Source organism: Callorhinus ursinus, unplaced genomic scaffold, assembly GCF_003265705.2.
Source record: "Callorhinus ursinus isolate GAN/ISIS: 27379988/994484 unplaced genomic scaffold, GSC_fseal_2.0 scaffold3, whole genome shotgun sequence".
NCBI lineage: Eukaryota > Metazoa > Chordata > Mammalia > Carnivora > Otariidae > Callorhinus > Callorhinus ursinus.
This window is the reverse complement of record NW_027397065.1, coordinates 62,999,835-63,019,931: the sequence shown is the minus strand read 5'-3', so window position 1 is coordinate 63,019,931 and position 20,097 is coordinate 62,999,835. Positions and strand designations below refer to the sequence as shown.

The 20,097-nt window shown below is 48.4% G+C and overlaps 1 protein-coding gene across 5 annotated transcripts in view; it reads left to right on the top strand.

Annotated features, from left to right (window-relative positions):
* The window catches only part of EGFLAM (EGF like, fibronectin type III and laminin G domains), a 188,287-nt gene that overhangs the window by 157,390 nt on the left and 10,800 nt on the right, over positions 1-20,097 (top strand). For 2 of the 5 annotated variants that reach the window (XM_073890971.1, XM_073890972.1), the window contains exons 16-21: positions 926-1,037; positions 5,450-5,566; positions 8,028-8,208; positions 13,255-13,278; positions 15,991-16,069; positions 19,526-19,669. In XM_073890971.1, coding sequence (XP_073747072.1) covers positions 926-1,037; positions 5,450-5,566; positions 8,028-8,208; positions 13,255-13,278; positions 15,991-16,069; positions 19,526-19,669 — 657 coding nt within the window. Of the gene's footprint in view, positions 1-925; positions 1,038-3,642; positions 3,715-5,449; positions 5,567-8,027; positions 8,209-13,254; positions 13,279-15,207; positions 15,838-15,990; positions 16,070-19,525; positions 19,670-20,097 lie in introns of those variants that run through there. The other 3 variants (XM_073890974.1, XM_025866656.2, XM_073890973.1) reach the window with 3 other exon arrangements.

The window sequence follows — 20,097 nt, the reverse complement described above, 5'->3', positions numbered from 1 at the left end:
ATAATTGGGAGGTTCAGTGAAGGCCAGAAACTAGACGCCGTTAGAAATACAAATGCAATAATTATACTCTTCTGCATACCTCACTATCCAAAGTAATATATAAAACTCCTATTCATAACATTTAAACTTTAAGTGCTTCCACCTGGAATTAATAATTGGATTTTTAAAGTACCTTTAATCCTTTTCACAATATCAGACAATATGGAACCCTCCCCCCCAACATTGTATTATGAGAAATTTCAAACATATAGAAAAGTTGGAAGAATTATATAGTAAACATCCTTATACCTCCCATTTGCCATCTACAATTAATATTTTGCTATATTTGCTTTATCACATGCCTAGCTAGCCTTATATCCATCCATCCATCCACCAGTCCATCCATCCATCCACCAATCCATCCATCCATCCATCCATCCATCCACCAATCCATCCATCCATCCATCCATCCATCCATCCACCCACCCACCCATCCATCCATCCATCCATCCATCCATCCATCCATCCACCCATCCATCCATCCATCCATCCTATTTTTTCTGCATTTTGAAGGATGCTGCAGACATCAGTACAACAAAGAATCTGTGTTTTACACCAGAGCCCAGGTAACTCTTTTTCAAAGCTTGTGTGCAGCTGTGATCACATCTCACCCTCCTGTCACCTCTCATCTAGAAAACCAGGCTCATCTGACCCACATTTCAGGCTTGTTGTAACAAATAAATAAAATAATTGCAATGTTCCTACCATAAAGGGGTCCAATAGATGGAGCTCACACTGCTGTGCTTACTAAGCAGGAATGATTGTTTTCTTTGGACCGAATGAAATGAGGCATCTGAGGTTGGCATCAGTTGCATCGGATGGTTTCATGAGCATGATCCGCAACACCAGTGATGCTAACCCATGCTCAGTTTCCTTCCTTCAACAGGAGTGAAGACCCCCTCACCCTGGGCCACTGGCACGAGCTGCATGTGTCTCGCACAGCAAAGAATGGGATCTTACAAGTGGATAAGCAGAAGGTGGTGGAAGCAATGGCAGAGGTAAGCAGGACATGCGTTGGCGGGAACTGGGTTACTGGTTTCTTCCTGTCCTGGCGAGAAGAGCAGCAGTGTAGTGGTTAAGTACATGGACCCAGGTGCCAGGCTGCCTCGATTTACACCCAAGCTCCCCACTGGGCAAGTTACTTAACATTTCTATTCCTCGGCTGTGAATGGGGTAATAATGGGGGAGGTCTCTTACGGTTGTTGCGAGGATTAAGTGAGCTAATACGAGTCTGGCATTTACAAAATTGCCTGTCACCCCCACCCCTACCATCAATCCCTGCCTTTGTTCGAGTCAGTGTCTAATGTAGTAGGTCAGGACACGGACTTGGAGGGCAGGCCAGCGGTGTGGGGGGGTCACACACCTGACAAGAACACAGCTCTGATGCCAGGCTCCTGGGTTGCCGATCTAGCTCCATTACTTATCAGTAGTGTCAACTCAGATAGGTTGTTTGACCTCCAAGTTTGTGTTTTCTCATCTATAAAATGGGAATAATGGTGATGATAATAGGGCCTAGTTCACAGAGTTGTGCAAATTAGAATAGCTATATATATAAGACACAACGGTACCCGGCATCTGGTTAACACTACACAGCTTGACTTATTATTAGTTAATTGAGTACTCTTGTGACCTCAGAGCATAGAATTTCTACTCAAGTTTATAACTTTCATCCATGATTTTATTTCTAAGGTCATGTCCAAAGAAAAGAACATTTTTAAGAAGAGATAAGAGAAATTTGTTTTAAATTATAATCTACTAGGATTCTTTACACACAAAAAATTTAGTCCCCCTAAAACAGAGGGGACTTTAGATTTTCTACTATTTTAATTCCCAGCAGTCCTTGTTCTGTACATCTCCAAATTTAAAGAGGACATTAATGAATGTGGGTATTCTGATAAGAAAATGGATTGGTAGAAAAAAGAAAAGGAAGAAAAAGAGACTTTTGGTGAGGAAAGAGGTATTGGGTTGAAGAAGAAAAAAGGAAGAACACATATGTTCTGTGGTGGGAGGTCCTGTCAGAACCAAGGACCTCCTCAGGATTAGAAGAATCCCAAACTGGGTTCTGCTTCAAGAGGTGAGCACCCTTCAAACTTAGAAAATGTTCTATATGTATTTGTGGAAAGAAGGAAGGAAGGAGAGAGGGAAGGAAGGAAAACAGAGAGGGAGTGGGGGAGGGAGGAAGGAAGAAAGGGAGGGAGGGAGGGAGAGAGGGAGGGAGATGGATTTTAAAGGGAGAACAGGAATCACTTCTGGTATGAGCCAGAAAATTCTAACAGCTGAATTTAGTCCAAGATAGAAGTAGAAATTCACAGCTATAGACTTGACTGTATGTTGATTTAATATAAATTCAAAAAAGCATTGTATCTCTGTAGACCTTAGTTACAAACATTTGTACCAAAGGAACAAAAGTTCAGAATGGGGATATTTGAAGATAGTAGGGTTAAGGCCTTTGATTATAAGTAAGGAATTCTTCAGGACATGGTATGTACCATTGGAATTCTACAGGGAAGAGACAACACAAAGGTAAAAACCATACCTCAGAATTTCTATTGCTACCATATCAGAGAATGAGAATTAAACCAGTATGGTAGAACCAGTGCCTCCCTATTGGCTTTTGGAACAGACCGAAGCTGGAGTGCAGCTCCCACCTGGAAAGCAATATAAACATGTGGGTAAAGGTGTAGCTATTCTGGGTACATGTGAGGTGGTTTTTCGTTTGTTTATTTTGAGGTAGCGCTAAGACAGGAGTGGAAGTCCCCATGCTTGATCTCAGTGAGTTGAGCCTTAATCACATCTTCCCCCGGGGGATTTCTGCCCCCCAGCTAGCTGCCCATACCATGTTCAAAGGCATGGCTGACCCTTTTGGTTATAGAGCAATGGTATTAGGAATAGTGGTCTTAGAGCTTAGAGATGGATGGGGTTAGCGAACACTTCTGCGGGTTAACCCACGACGTTGGCTCCTAAGTGTCCACACTAAAGCCGAACCGAACCTTGGGTTGCTCAGCTGAGAAACACCAACAGTCCAGGGTTGAGTCTAAGCCAGACTTAAAGAAGGGATGTGCTTCTGAGGGCTCCAGAAAACCCCAACCAGTGGCTTTGCTCAGATTTTCCATCCACTTCCAGCTAAATAGAAGTGGCAGATCTAGACACGAAGCCTCATTTTGGTGGGGTCTATTTGCTTTTCTCCTGCGGTTCCCCATGGGTGGGGCAGCTGCGGGCCTGCCTCTGGTCAACAGGAAGGAGGTGGGGGAGGACTCTGATGAGCAACCAAAAGGAAGCAGATCTCACCCCAGGAGGCCGGGTCCCGTTCCCTGGATACAACTATAACTCAGTCTTCAAAACAGCCTATTTCTCTGAAATCCCTGTGACCCTGCAGCCTTCCTCCTTTCTTCTTATTAGCCGATTTGAACTTTTGGGTAAGAGCTAAGACGTGACAGTGATGGGTGCCTGTGGGTGTGTGGTCACAGCTGCTGTCTGGGGCAGTATTCCAGGCAGCCACTAGAATTCCTGAAAGCTCTTCCGCTTCTTTGATGAGCACCGCCTCCCCCCAACCCCTGGCCAGTTAAATAAGAACCCTGGAAGCTGCCCGAAGGTTATTGACAGAAGGCTGTGCTGTCTGTATTCCAGTCGAGACCTCCTTGCCGTTACCTGGCTGGACCTGGCCACCTGAACACTGTGAGCATCCCTTGAGATGGTGCACCTTCCTCTCTGCCCTCCCTGTCTCCCCTTCCCTACTCTGACCTGAGCCATATCCATTCTCCTCCCTCTGGCCTGTGATCTGCCTAAAACACAGATAGGACTATTTTCTCTCTGCGTAAAGCTCACTGCTTTTGGGGTACAGGGTAAATTTCTATGCATGCAGGATCTGGTCCCTCCTTGCCTCCGCCCTATACCTACTATTTCCCCTCAAGCCCTGACTTTGGCCAGTTTCTACAATTCTGACTCTTCCTCGACCACCTCACCGACTCTCTGGGTCTAGGGCAGGATATGGGACACCCCCCGCCCATGTGCATCCAGAGTCACCGGAACAGTCCTTGCTGAGCTAATCCCACCTGCCTGTGTAAGCCTCCGGAGGGCAGGAACCGGGTCTTCCTTATTTCCTCTTGTTTGTCCAGCATTTAGTGCCTGGGACACAGTAATGCCCAATAATATTGGTTAAATTAATGACTAAATGCTGCTACTATCTATATTTCTTTTTACCATAAGTAAGAGGAAACCTGACTTACGTTACCTAAAGAGTATTCATCACAGAGATCTCAAATTTCAATGTATCTCTAATTGTTAGAACATTTTAACTTTTTGCTTACAGCTCATATCTGAAGGAGTTAACATTAAATATTACACACAGCTTAATGCCTAGCCCACGCATGAGAGTTTAGGCTGTTGAAATAACCAGTAACAGGGAAACCTCTGGGGGCTAACATGGGAAGTTTTCTCAGAATTTGGAAAATAGAAGAATTTCTCTACCCTTTGTAGTTGATAAGAAGGAATGCCTCCCACCCACCACGCCTTCCTTTTCTCTTGGCCTAAAGAGGTTCTCTCTTTACCACTGCCTAATATAACAATAGCTGGTCAGACAGGAATGCTGATTATGCATCCAACTGTGGGCAAAGTGCTAAGTAAGCAGGATCTCAGCCTCCAAGAGAGGCTAGACTGTGCCAGCGTCAATCACAAACAGCTCCAAAATATCAGCAGTTCCAGTAAGGGCTTATTTCTCACTTACATGTCCATCCGTGGTCAGGTGCAGCTTTTTAAAAATATATATATTTTTTATTTATTTATTTGGGGGGTGGGCAGAGGGAAAGAATCCCAAGCAGACTCCCAGCTGAGTGTGGAGCCCGATGCAGGACTCGATCTCATCACCCTGAGATCATGACCTGAGCCAAAACCAAGAGTCAGATGCTTAACCAACTGAGCCATCCAGGTGCCCCTGGTCAGGTGCAGCTTGAATCTGACACCCAGGCTGAGAGTCCACTGTGAGCCCCCCTTTCTGGCTCTGAAAGCTTCCGTGCAGAAGTGATTCATTTCTCTTCTGCCTACGTTTTACTGACTGAAGCCAGTTACCTGGCCCCACTCAAGATCAATAGATTGGAGCTGATCTTCCTATAAGGAGAGGGGTGCTTCTGGAGAAGTGCTGAACACTGGTGGGCAGTCATGCAGTCTACCACATGCACTGTGACACCTCTCTGCAGTAGATATTAGGGCTCTCATTTTATAAATGGTAAAACAGAGTCTCAGAGAGGTTACTACACTTACAGACATTCAAACAGGGGGTAAGTGGCAATGCAAACCAATGTGGAAGTCCCACCAGCCTTTTGGGGTGAGTCCCCAGGGTACTAGGTCTACCAGTTGGTAGTCTTGACTATCTTTTCTGAAGCTATACCGTGTTTCGTGTCTACTCTGTTGGCAGGGAGGCTTCACACAGATTAAGTGCAACACGGACATTTTTATTGGTGGAGTCCCGAATTATGATGACGTGAAGAAGAACTCGGGCATCCTGATGCCGTTTAGTGGGAGCATCCAGAAGGTACCAGCTTTATTTGTGCGTGTTTGTTGTGTGACCTTGTCTACCGGCGTTGGAATTGAGAACTATGATCGGTATAATCCCATGCCTCCAAAAAAGAAGCTTGGAGAAAGTTTTGAGGTTTTCTTTTTTAAGGCTAGCAACAGAGCTTTCCAACCCTACTTTCTTATAACTTCTGCCCCAGGACCTCTGTCCAGCAGACACTCCATGAATGCAACTCAATGAAGATGAATCTTTACAGCCAATCCACCAGAGGATCCGGGCAGTGCTGAGGGAGGGAACAGGCATCAGGTGGCCGCAAATGCTTCTAGCAAAGGGAAGGAGGCGAATGGAGTCTCCTAGCAACTCTTGGCTCTGTGCTTCTCTTTGGGGTTACTATGCAGTCGGCTCAAGTCAAGAGCCAACCCCCATCCCCACTTCCACCCCTGCAAGTTAGCAGTTGTTGTTCATCAATCATGTAACCAAGCTCTTAAGAGCATAGATGAAGACATCCTTCCGTAGAAGGTTCAGAAAAAAAAAAAATGCTTCAGCTAGTTAAAGATACAGGGCACTGACCGCACTCCTATTTGTCTGTTATTCCTTCTCTTGGGGCTGCCTGTGACCTCTCTGGTTATGATAACATGTTTTGTCTGTAACAGACAGGCAGGCTGACTCACAAAACCAGATTCCCAGGACCGCCAAACCCTGGGAGAAAAAAGATTTGAAGAAAGGCATATTCGATTCCTGGATATCAGCTTCCTCCTGTTTTCCTTTAGCAACCAATGGTGGGCGGTGGGCCACTGATCCTTTCTAGCCTTGGCATGAAGCATGAGGGAGGGTAAAATGAAGGAAGCCAGTGAAAGGTGGTCCTATCGTGATTTACACATCCGGGCACTCAGAAAGGCCCCACGGGGCTCTGTCCTTCTTCTCTGGTATCCCAGCGTGGGTCCCACAAAAGGGATCCAGGCAATACTTGCTGACCCTGATGTGTTTCCCTGTGTTGCTGAACAGTGATGTCAGTGACACCTCAGCTTAGCCCATGGTCCCCATCAGCGGGGTTGGCCATGTTTAATCGTGTGTTTGAAATTCTCACTTAGAAAGCAAGCTGAGATGCTAAGGGGCCTCACTCTCTCTCCCCACCTTTGTCAGGCTTTGCCCCTCCCCCCTTCACACAACACACATAACCCGTTCCTCCTCACCTCCTGGAAAGGCCACCCTCCCCTCCCAGGGGCTGAGTCATTGGCTGTGCCATGTCCTGCGGTGGACGGTAGCATCTTGGCTTGTCTCAAATACGTATGACTCCGTTTCACAGTCTTTCACTTGGAGCATGAAAAGGGGATGAGTATAGAAGGATTCTGGCTACTTTCTCGCAGCTTGTAAGATTCAAAACTGGGGGAAAAAAGTGTTCTCCCAACTCTCCCGACACCCTCCAAGGACTAGGCAAGCCTGTGGAACCATGCATTAGTGGCAGGAAAGACCATGGCTAACCTCTTAGAACCCCCTGCAGGGCAGAGGTCTTTCTGAGAGGTGTTCCGTCTCCAGGTTCTGCAAAGCCTGCATGACACTGAAACACCCACAGCTCAAAATAAACACACTCTCCAAGTCAAGGGCTGAAAACATTTGCATCATTTACTTGGGGCTGGAAAGCCCAGTAACTTCTTCCTATAATTCATCATTTTTCCTAGAGCCCCACTGCAGGTAAAAGGGGGTGATGGCAAAGGAGCTCTCTTGTCCGTGAATTTGCATGGCAGTACTAAGAACGTTTTTTTCTTTTTTCTTTTTTTTTTTTTAATGGTGGGGAAGGGGATGTGGAGAGGAAGGGAATCCAAGAGTGTCAGGGAGCGAGGGTAGAGGAGTGGGTGGGACAGTCGGGGAGTCCCAGCTGATGTAGCTGTAGACTCCCTGGAGACCATTGGCCAGAAGAACACAGCAATACAGGGAGAAGCTTCTCCCAGCCCCACCGCCAACCAGGAGCCAGCCATCAGTCCCCCTTTGATTCCTGCCTGTTTTGTATTCTTTCTTCCTCGGTTTTACAGCAGCACCTTTCAACCTTGGCTGCATTTTAGAATCACTTGGAAAGCTTTTAAAAGTGACTGCTGACTGGATCCCACCGTCAGAGATGCTGATCCAGTTGACCTGCGTGGGACCCCGGCATCAGTACATTTCTTAAAGTCCCCCAGGCGATTCTAACAGGCAGCCAGGTTGAGAACTCTCATTTTGTATTAATGGGACTTCTTTATGACCCCCTGGAATCTTCCAGAGCCAGGGGATGCTTTCCTCTCTGCAGATTCTCCCAAGGGCCACAGGTAGTCACTTCGGTTCCTGTATCCCTTTTACAAGGTGATAAAAACCGGAACTGGACCCTTTCTCTTTTACGCAAGCTCCCTCAGCACGCGTCGTGCAGGTGCGGGTACGAGGGAGGCTTTAGCAGACTGCAGAGATGTGTCCCGAGTGCCTGAACGTCTTGACCCTCTGTCCCCTGCAGATCATCCTGAACGACCGCACCATCCACATGAAGCACGACTTCACGCGGGGCGTGAACGTGGAGAACGCAGCCCACCCCTGCGTGGCGGGGCCCTGCGCGCACGGGGGCAGCTGCCGGCCCAGGAAGGAGAGCTATGAGTGCGACTGTCCCCTGGGCTTCGAGGGGCTGCACTGCCAGAAAGGTAGGCACTGTGTGGGGGGGGGGGGGGGGGTTGTGTCTCCGGGAGCACAGGGGACAGATCCTTCCGGGAGGGGCTGGGAACCCCGGGGCAGCCATGTGCGTGGTTTTGGGCAATGAGTTCAGGAACATATTAGGTGGCATGTCACATGGTTAATCATTCTATTAAAGAAGAGTTACAGTGCCGAAGTACCTCGGTAACAGTGGGGCGTCTTCCCTGGGAATCCCCTGATGGTCTAGCAGCCGAAAGGTTAAATCATCGTGTAGGGGGGCTTCCACGACCCCTGCCTCTGAGCCATGCCCAGAGCCTATCCTGATAGGTGGATGCCTGGGCTTTATAGGCTGATAACTGTGTTGACCCCTACCGGCGAAGGCAATAAGGAGAGATCTGAGAAATCTTGCCCAATACAGAAAAATATAAATTCTACTAAAGTATACATAACCTTCTGTAAAGTGTTATTTTTCATGCTGTTTCCTCTGTGCCTGGGTTTCCTCATCAGTAAAATGGGAATAATGATCCAATAGTGTCTAGCATAGAGGGTGGTAGCATAGATTAAATGAGGCGATGCATATTCCTGAGGAGAAGGCCTATTAAGTACTCAACCAGTACTCACCATTATTGTTGCTGGTGAGAAAAAGAAAATCCACTACACCTGCTGTGAACTACTCAGCTTCCAACCCGCCCTTGTCTGAAAGCTAGAGCAGGTCACAGGCCTTGAGTCCCTACTGGATGGAACTTTCCACCTGCCCTAGGGAGGCAGAGGCCACGGACCTGGTGTCTGGAAGAGGCCTACCAGTATATGGTCATCATGTTGGGCCATTGGATCTTTTTGTTTCAAGTATCAGTATGGCCTCACCTGCCTGGGAACTAAAAAAATGCATCAGGCCAAACTAAAAAAAAAAACAAAACAAAAAAAACAAAAAGAAATAAGGCAGTGAGCCTAAGTGAAGGGATGTGTTCTCTCTCTTTCCCATCTGTTTCCAGGTTCCTTAACTTTATCAGAATTAGGGCTTAGGAGAAGATGGTCAGTTACAGGTAGATGCTGCGGTGTATGGAATTGTTTTGCAGCAGTCTTGGGAAGTATGAATGCTCATTTGCTGGTTGGCAGCGTGCGTAGTATTCTATTTCAATGAATTTTGAAAACTGCATGGCAAATTATAAGAAATGTGTTTATTAACATAGCTCACCCTAGTGATGAACCTCTGAAGAAGAGTGATGGATCCACTTCTGAAAGATCCTGATTATAATTCTAACAAGCAAATTGTTGTTTGGCTAATAGCGTGTACTTGCAGAGATTTAGTTCAAGAGTAGCCCATTCATTTGGAAAATTGAGTTTGGATTTCACACATTAGTGTTTGAGTTTCCTGGGTCTCCAACTTTACCACAGGCAATTCAGGTTTCCTCCTGCCTTAAATGCTCACCTTAATGGTCAATATATAAAGCCCAAGGCTTACATGAACGTTTAGCTTTGAGAATTAGAGGAGGAAGGGCAGGACAAGTTGTGGTCTTGTTAACCCTCATTTTCTGCTGCAGAACATTAGCCGTAACAGATATAAAGTGCTCATGTTTATAGCTCCATAACTGTGGGTTCGGGTTCAGTGAGAAGCAAGTATCACCAGCTTGAAGAGTCAGAGCTCCAGGGAGGGCCTGGACCTCCTGGCACGACCCGAGGGAGTGGACAGCGGCGGGGGGATCTGGGGGGCGTTTAGGCCTCTTTTTCTGGAACATGCTAGGCTCGAGCCCAGAGTAAAACCCAGGTCAACTATCAGCTCCCCTCGTGTTGTATCAGTATTTCCTTATGCTTTGAAATAAAGATAGTGCTTCTGCCCAAACGGCAGTTGTTACCCCTCTAGGAAGGCTTCCGTCGGGGGGGGGGGCGTGGCCCGTAGCAAGTCATTTCTTCTCCTGTTTATGGCTTGAGAACATTCATGGGAGACTGGGCGCAGGTTAGGGCCATTAAGGACAATTTTTTCCAGGCCCCAACGAGCACGCGGTGGCATGCAATTGTCACATGGACTGCTGTAATACCAGCGTGAGCATCTAGTCCCGAGTGAGGATTGGAAAGGGAAGGAAGAGAGGTGGGCAGCTATACTATTCCACAGAAACACAGAAGAACATTCTAAAAGTTTGGTTAGATTCTTGGTGGGAGAGACCAAGAATGCTCAGAAGCCATCCTTGGTTGTCAGGATGAGTCCTGACAGGTAGACAGGAGGGTGTCTTGTCCCATCCAGCAAGGTGACACGTAGCTTCCTCTATTTAAAAGTTTGGATTTTTTTTTTTTTTCCCTCCCCGATAACCAGATCATCTCTCAAAAGCAAGAACCTACTCTTAGTTTCCCCTCCGGAAGCTAAAGTGGTCCTTTTACCAACCCACACTGCAGAAGTCACCAGCGCCAGGCCTCATTCAGTCCATACCACCTTCCCCGCCAGCAGTTTAGCTCTGGGGGTCCCTGGTGAGTCTGGTTTTCTCTAACCTGGTCAGGGAGTTTGTGGCACGCAGGTGATTTCCACTAGGGCCCTCGTTGGGAGATTGGCACCTCTTCTCGCCTCTTGGTGGCACAGGAGGGTTGGAACCAGAAACTCTGGCCCATCCTGGAATGGTCTAGACACCCAGACCATCACAGTGGTTTAGGGACCTCCCCCTTTGTCCCTGCAAGGCTGAGCCCAGACAGAAGTGCGCCTCGAGCTCCCACTGAGCTCCTCACTGCCCCCGGGGCACTGTGGGCTCCCTATAGCACTAGCAGCTATGGAAAACCGAACCTCTCCGCCCCAACCTGCGGAACCCACCAGGCCAGGAGAAGCCAGTTCTCCTACTTCTAACTGCAGATGCCTAAGGAAATCATAAGGCCTGACTTCGGTGGTCCCCTGCCCTCCCATTTAGGGGCTCTCACTCTTAGGTGCCTTCTGCTACCTAAATCTAGACACCCCATGGAGCACCCCAATACTGAGACCCCCTTCTCATCCCGCCCCAGGGGGGTGTTACCAGGGCCTCCCTCCTCGGAAAAGGTATGCCCCATCCTTAGGGATTTCTTTTCTCTTTTGCTCTACTCTCATCCAAATTTACCCATCTTGCATCCGGTCCCTCAGAGTTCTTGTATCTAAGTAAGTTACTAGTAAGTTAAAGCAGAATTTCACGAAGCTCATGTACAAAATTAGGTTCTAAGAAATATCAATGGCTGTTTTGAGCACATATGCAAAGACAGACAACATACGTTCACAGACACAAAATGGGAGTGGGGGTCTGTGGTCAGGTAGGCTTGGGTAATCCCGAGTAACCCCAGTTTAAACAGCTCTCTCTTTGGGGGGCTTCCTGGCACCTCGGCTATGATCTGAGTGTCCCAAGACGAGGATAGAGGATGCAGCTGTCTCCCAGGGCTTCTCCCAGCCAATAGCACACTGGCCATTTGGGAAAAAACTCTGAGCCCTTGTCCACCCTTCCCTTCCCTGCATTACTGACCAGTTTGGACTTGGAGCGTGCAGGACCCATCACGCCGCTAGATGGGGGTGTTTCTCTGCGGAGGAGAGCTGCTCCGCACTCAAAACTGACAGCGAGCCGGCCTTGGGCCCAGGGTTCTCAGTCCTGCAGGATCCGGTCTTGCCTCATCATCGCACACCTTCCACAAACACAACATTTCGAACATTTTCTATTGTATTTAGTCAATTCACAGCACCTTGGGAGGTCTGATTTAGATGATGTTACTTTTTCTGGTCCCACTGTGTGAAAAAACAGCTTCAGTAAACACAGGCCATAATTTAAGAAAACTCAGTATATAAAAACACAAATGAATACAGCATATTCCTTATGCAGACTACAGGGACCGTTTCTTCCTTAGCATGTTGTATCATTCAACAATGGAACAATGTGGGGATGTTCAGCCTGGATGTTGATCTTGAGAGGGTTGAAGGCTGGTCCTGGGAAGGTATTTGGTGATTGTTACTCCGGCTACCGAGGCAGCATCATGGAACCACGAATTCTGGACCAAGTAGAACTGTCCTGCAAGGGAGGGTGCTACCCTGTGGATGAAGGAGCTGCTTGGGCCCAGTGGCCATCCATCAGGATGCTGTTGGGAAAGTCAGGTTACAGCCCCCCCCAGGTCCTTCCTTCTCTGGGGTCCTGTAACTGTAAGAACGAGCCAGCACTCCATCAACTCCTTATAGTCTGTTGGGAATTTCAAGTCCCTCAGGTGGAAAATTTGCCTTGCCTGGCTTGGCGGCTGCTATTCATTGGGGTATTTTTTTGTGTCGGCAGATGGCACAGTCTTTTAGGTATAAATGTGAAGGCGTGACAAAAACACTTTTTGATTAGTGCCTTTGCCGCAGAAGAAAAGACGATGTAGAAAAAATTGGGTTAGGATAAAATATCATCATGTTTACAATATTTAAATAAACTACAAAGGGCTGGAAAGGGCTAGATGGTCGCTTCCAGCTCTAATGTTCTAGTACAGAGTTCATATTTATCCACAGATAAACTGCCTGCAGTGAGTATATTTTCACCATTTTATATTCAGTCGGGTCCTTTCTGGAGCCTTCCCCCGCCCTTTGTTAATCACAGAATGAGCAGGGCTCTGGAATCTTGCAGAGGGCCGGTGGGGTGGGAATTGGGGGGATATTTTTCCACTACAGAGAGAAAAGAGGCAGCTGGCTGGCTTATCATTCCTCTTTCACGCATAGCCTAGAGGCAAGAAAAGTAATAATCATTGACAAGGTAAGTAACTGTTCAGCAAAGAACTGTTTCTCCAGGTTTAGAATAAATGGGGATTGTTAGTTCAAGGTCAGGGGAGCCTCAGAAGTGTCTGAGGACAGACACATCCCTTCTCTGTCTGCCCCCCCACCCCACCCCCACCCCCACTATGCAGTAGAGACTTAGGGAGGGGAGCTGGTGCTAAGTGTGCTGAGAGGGATTCCAGCCATCCCTGTGGGATTCCTATTCCCATTCTCCTGAGAGGACCGGCTGGGCCCTCTCAGGGTTTTATGGGGGAAACAAGGCTGGTTTCCAGTGACTTGTGGAATTCCGACTTCCCCTCTTCTGTTCCATGCTGACGGCTGGCAGAGTGCGAGAACCACTGCCTCAATAGTAAGTACAGGACGTTCCAGGAGACACTGCGAAAGCGCTCTGGGCCCCTGCCAGGGAGGGCACCCCGTGCAGGCCAAGTGCATGCAGAGGGGAACGGGGTAAGTGGTGGGGGACTCAGCCACTCTACGGGGGGAGGAGGCGGGAATCCTCCCTGTAGAGCCACCAGCCCTGAGATGCTGCTTGGGAAGCGCCTGAGCCCCGCTTGGCAGGCAGCTGGGCCCGGCTCACACAGACCCCGCAGAGGCTCTCTGGGTGCCCCGCTGACGCGGGACGAGCATATTCTGACCATTTCAGGGAGTCCGGGGGAGCAGGCCCACGCCCACGGCCAGTGACAGCAGGGCCTGCGCCTCTCACCCTGGGGGTGAGCCAAACCCAGTGGGGGAGCCTCGGCCAGGTTTAGCTCTGGGAACCGCTCCTCTGACAGCTTGGATACCCTCTCCTTTTCCCTCCTGGGCACTCCTATCCTGAAGTTAGGGGCCTGCCTGCCACCTACAAGCCCCCTTTTCCCTCTTCTCTGGCCCTCTCATTTCGACTTCCGCCCCTCGGGCTCCCTCCCTCCCTGCCTTGCTTCCCCCAGCCCCTCCCCTTCCCCCAGGTGCCCCTAGGCACCTGGCCCTCCCTTCCTTACTCGGCAGCTTCTTTTCTCCTGTCCCCTCTCTCTCCTTCCTCCCGTCTGTTCTTCTCCTCAGCTCCTGCTATTTCGCATCGCACTTTTTGCCTCCCTCTACTTCCCTTCCTTTCCCTCCCTCCTTCCTCTTACCCTCTTTAACCAGAAGGGAGAGAGGCTGGTGGGGCGGCCAGAATGTGAAGCTCCAGTCACCCTCCCCCACTTGATCTGCGGGGAGGGAACCCGCCAGGACCCCCAGCGGGTGCCTGAAACCACAGACGGTGCAGAGTTCTGTATATTCCCTGTCTCTTCCTGGACGTGCTCACCTACAGCCAAGTGTAGTGTCTCAGTTGGGCATAGTAAGAGATTAACAACAATAACTGATAATAAAATAGAACACTTGCAACAACGTATGGAATCTAAGTGATGTCACTGGGGTCTCTCTCTCTCAAAATATCTTACTGGACTGTGCTCACCCTTCTGGCGATGTTGTGAGATGGAATGTCTGTCCGGTGGGATGAAGGGTGAGCAGTGACGCAGGCACGGTGACCTAGTATTGGGCAGTTGTTGACTTTCTGACGATAGGAGGATCATCTGCCTCTGGACCACGGCCGACCACAAGTGACTGAAAGCGTGGCTAGCAAGCCCACGAAAAAGTGGGGACTACTGCACCAGATAGAGCCTTTCTTGGTTCCAGTGGCCCCCCCGCCCCGGGCTGGCAGCCCCCTGATCAGAGCTGAGATGTGTCAGCACTAAAGCAATTTCTTCAGAGTTACCTCCCAAATTATTAAAGTTCCACTTGTCTGTCTTTGCTTTTCTTATTTCCTTCCTTCTTCCCTCCCTCCCTCCCTCCCCCCTTCCTCCCTCCCTCCTTCCTTTCCTCCTGACCTCCTTCCTTCCTTTTTTTAATTTTGTTTTTTATGAAAACATTGTGGGAACCTGCTGTTGGTGACCTGCCAGCAGAGGAAGTTATCCTTGGGACTCAATGTCATTGGGTTTGGGGGTTTGCTGTTACCTCTCTCCTTTCTCTCTCTCTCTCTCTCTTTTCATAATTAGAAGTTTAAACTCTCCTACTGTTCATTCGTACCAAATAATTATACATTTTCTCCCCTGGGTGTAGAGGCAGCTCAGTGTCTTCTTTGCCTCAACCACATATTTTTGTGAAACTCTAACTGGTTTTATAAGCTGACTTATTCTCTCTCGTTTTGCACATTTCTTTGAAAATGAGATTCGTTCTATCTTAATTTCCTTCAACGGTCACTCCTGTGTCTTTCTAAAGAGGAGAAAGATGTTGCTGTGTGAAAAGGGTGATTCCTTAGGAAAACAAGGGGATGAGACATTAGGAAGAAAGAAATACACTTCTAAGATACTGGAAAGTCAAATATGGGCTGAGGGCCAGAATTGAGGAGAGCCCTTCTGGTTTATGGCCTTATGCTCTCTTTGCTGTGTGATCTTGGGCAAATCCTTGATGATTCCTGTGCATTGTCTTCCTCTTCTATAAAAGGGGAATAACCAGCCCTCCTCCATACTCCCTGCTACTCCATGAGAATATGGTGAAGATCCTGTAAAACATGACACTGGAAGGTGATTTGTAAAAAAAACGAGCCAAAGCCTTATCCCGCCTACTTCACCAGTCTCTTGAGGTCATGGCTGAAGAAGTAGGAGTCCTGGGGCAGATTGGCTTCAGATCATGAAATCCTGGTGGGCTTTGTTTGGGGATTGTTTTCTCTGCCTCCCTTGGAGAATATCTAGGGTTATCCCCGGCTGTTCCCCACATGGCCCACGACCTGCTCTTTGGCTTCCAAGAATAATTGGGCACAGTTCAAGTTTCAACACACTGCAAAGACTTCTCAGTAGTGCTGAGGCCAATAACAGTGACAGCCAGCCCCAGGGAGGCGACCACAGGGAGACACCAACCCCAGGCCATGACAGGCAGCTCCAGACCTGGCCAAGTGTGTGTGTGCACACAAGAGGAAGGGGCTGACAAGTTGCTAAATGTCCCATTTCCAGGAGCTGGCTTCCTTTGTATTTTCCTGCCCTGGGGTTGAGGGCTGGGGTCAAGAGAGCTGAATACCATGTAACCTCCATTTTTTGTTCTATCTCAGCCATCACAGAAGCCATCGAGATCCCGCAGTTTATGGGCCGTAGTTACCTGGTCTATGACAACCCAGATATCCTCAAGAGGTAATAAATTACAGTGGGCACCTTCCCTATCTCTGTGAGGGTCGATTCTTCGAAGTCTTTCCCAGGACTTTTCCTTACCTTACTTGCCAGAAGATAATTCTCAAAGAAGGCCATTGAGGCATGGTCTTTTGGCGGTGGGTGTGGGGGGGGGCACAAAATAGACATAGAACTAGAACAAAACAAACAGACAAAAATACTCAACTTGAAAAGTGCCGCCTTTCAGACAACCCCATTACAAACAACCCAAACCATTTCTGGTCAGAGGGCCTGGAGAGACGAGCATGCCCAGCCCCGGGATTTCCAATACTGGGGCTTTGAGAAGCAGTGAGAACTTGACACACCCCAAGCCGGGGTTCTAAGTGTGATTGCCCAGGCCGGGCAATTGGCTCCACACTGTCCTGCGGCCACAGTGTGCAGTCCTGCCTGGAGCCGGCAGTGGAAGTGCCCCCGTGGCCACCAGACAGTCTTTGAGTTCACGCGCTACCTTGTGTCTTCCTCTGCAAAGCTGCACGGTCCTCTTCAGGCTCTGGCCAGTTCAGTGAGCGGCTTCTCAGCTCTCCTCATGTGGATACAAGAGCCTGGTCCAAGGAGATACCCAAGTCCTAGCCATGGCTTTTTCTACTGGTGGCAGAAGCTCCAGCCCTGCTCTGGCGTCCAAGCTCCTGATTCGGAATCGCATGCTCACAAGGGAAAGACTGGTCCTAGGCAGTCCTCACCCTAGCCAGGCTCGTAGGGGGTGCTTTCAGTTTGCCCTTCTCTCTTTCTTTTTCCTCTTCTGGTTCTTTGTAGTTTACAGGGTGCCACCCCCCACCCTGCCACCAGCACTATCTTTCTAGAATTTTCCTTCCTTTTCAGGTCGACTACATCTTAACAGACTAAGGCAAAGCTTTAAGCTAAAGGCACCCACTTCTTAGGGTAGATGAGTTTGGGAGATTTTCAAGGGACAAAAGTGGTTGAGAGAAATCCCAGGGCATTGGATGTACCTGGTAACTGAACGCACACCAGACGGACATCACTTCATTTCTTTAATCTCATGTTGTATTTATCTAGGTTGTCTTGGCATGGGGCCCAGAGAAAGCTTCTTCCTTCTTCAGCCCTTTCTCCCCTAAGATGCAAGGGCATTCAGTCCCCAGAAAACAAGGCCTGTGAAAGGGGCCCAAGTCTTCAGTCCCCTGGGGCTTAGTACAAGGCACCAGGTGGTTTGGGAGAGTAGAGGGGTTTGGTGAGAATAGGAGGTGCAGGGCCCCAAACCAAAACAATTGTGTACATGTGTGTACATGCACATACATATGCGTGTGCGTGAAGCTGCAAGTAAAAGTCAGGATCAGGGTCTGTTTCCGTTGGATGCCTTTGGCTGCAAGTAACAGGAAACTCAGCTCAAATGTCTTCAACATGATGGGCATTTATTAGATCATGTAACAAGCAGTGCAGACTTAGACTGGTTCCTGGATTGATTAATTCAGAGATTCAACTCTATCGTCAAAGACCTAAGTCTCTTCCATCTTTCTGCCTTGTTATCCTCAGGCTATTCTCCAGGGGCACTCCCTCCATGGTTATAAGACAGCTGTCCATAAGACACTCGTAAAATGGCTATACATCAGGGCAATATCCAGTGGAAGTAAAAATTTTTTTCATGCAACTCTTTTTTAAAGGAAAAGAACCTTTCCTAGAATCCTTCTGATAAATTTCCTTTATGTTGTTGAACAATATGGTCACGTGCCCACCCCTAAACCAATCACTGCAAGAGAAATGGAACCATTATGATTGGCTTACACTAATCGATGTATCCAGAGCAAGTGAGGGAAGGAAGGAGCCTGGAGTAAAAGATGGAAAAAAGCAGGTCTCTAGGGAGTGGGCCAGGGCTGGATTCTCTGCACCGGGCCTGGTGGCAAAGTCACCATTATGGACCCTGCTTCTCCCTGCTTCACTCTGAGGCCCTGAATGGGGAAGGTAAACTTGATCTCTTCCTGTCTAGGTCAGGCTCTGGGAAGCCTAGACAAGATTCCCCTCCACTGTTCGCTATAGATAGTCCCCATGTTATGACAGTTTGACATAACGATTTTTCAGCTTTACAATGGTGCCAAAGGAATGTGCATTCCATAGAAACCATACTTTGAATTTTGAACTGTGATCTTCTCCCAGGCCAGTGATGTGTGATAGGATCCTCTCTGATGGGGCTGGGCAGTGGCCACCACTCCCAAGCAGCCACACCATCATGAGCATGAACAACCAATGTGCTTACAACCATTCTGTTCCCGTACAACTATTCTGGTTTTCACTTTCCGTATGGTGTTCAATAAGTCACCTGAGACAGTCAGCACTTTACTAGAAAATAGGCTTTGTTTTAGATGATTCTGCTCTAGTGTAGGCTAATGGAAGTGTTCCGAGCACATTTAAGGTAACCTGGGCTAAGCTATGACGGTCAGTAGGTGAGGTTTGTTAAATGCATTTTTGACCTAGGATATTTTCAGTTTATGATGGGTTTATCCGAGTGTAAGCCCACAGTAAGTTGAGGAGGGTCTGTACTGAATACACTCTACAGCTCCTGAGCAGGTAGGCGAGACAGAGAGGGATGGTACAAGGGATAGGAAAATAGAAAAGGAGATTTTCCCAGTAGTGCCATATTAGGAGCAATACTGAATTATGTTTACTCCTGTCTCACTTTTTATTTAAAGACCTCATGCTTGCCCTTCTCCTGATATCAGATGAAACCCTGGTCACCTTAGTGAGACTAGATTTCTGAGCTAGTGTATTCCCAGGAATTGATAAGAACCTGTAAGCCTGTGATCCTGTCCCCGGCCATGGCTGTAGGGGCAGGAACTGACCCGTCTGAGCACCCCTCCGTTCCTCTCAGCTTCCTGCTCCTCTCCACCCTGCCTCCGCCCCAGCAGCCTCAAGACAATGATCCCATCGAGCCACCTTCCTTGTCTGACTGACACTCTGCCCCCTGTCCTGTCGCCCCTCCTCTGCCCTCAAGGACAGTCACTGCCAGAGCGAGACATCCATAGCCATGATCATAGCCCAGAGAGCTACCAACTTGAACCTCTTGGCAATTATGAAACTCACTTTCTGTTGGGGAATGGGGAACACTACTCCAAGGCCCCTTGAGGGTGGGACAGGAAAGAGGGAAGACTGACGTGTATATTGGGGGCACAGCCTCGGTGCTGGCATTGGCCAGAGTCTGGCTAATCTGTGACTCACCAAGTGCCCTCTTGTGGAATTTCACCACGTGTGGGGAGGGGAACACTGCTGCCAAATGATAGATCCAGAATTTTAGGCCCATCGTGTAGCTTGTGGTGGTGATGCCATTTTTCATTTCTTGGTAGTACGTGTCAGAAACGCCAGACTACCCTTACACCTGGCTCCTCGGGGCGGGCAGACAAAACTGGGACTATTCAGAATGGACATTGGTGGACACTGGTTGATCTGTTACAATTATTTGTGTATTTTCCCCAGGGTATCCGGATCAAGATCAAATGCATTCATGAGGTTTAAGACAACTGCCAAAGATGGTCTGTTGATGTGGAGGGGAGACAGCCCGATGAGACCCAACAGTGACTTCATTTCCTTGGGCCTTCGAGATGGAGCCCTGGTGTTCAGGTAAGCACTCTCCAGTTGTCTTCAGCATCACCTTGTGATTTTTCTCAGACAGTGCCAGTCATGCCAAACAGAGTGATGCCAAAGTAAGCCAGCACCCAGTCTGCTGGAATGGACTGTTGCCTGAAGGGCCAGGCTTATCTGAGGCTCCTGGTGTTTCTTTCCAGCATCCACCTTCTAGAGCATCAGTTGGCAAATTTTAGCCTGAGGGCCAAATCCAGCCCATCACCCATTTTTGTAAATGAAGTTTTGTTGGAATTCTGCCATACTCATTCACTTATATGTTATCTGATTTCTTTCATGCTACGGTGTCACACTTGAGTAGTTTCAATAGGGACTCTATGGCAGAGCCTAAATTATTTATCATCTAGCCCCTTACAGAACATTTTTTGACCCCTGTTCTAGAATGTTGCTGCTGTATGCTCCCCACT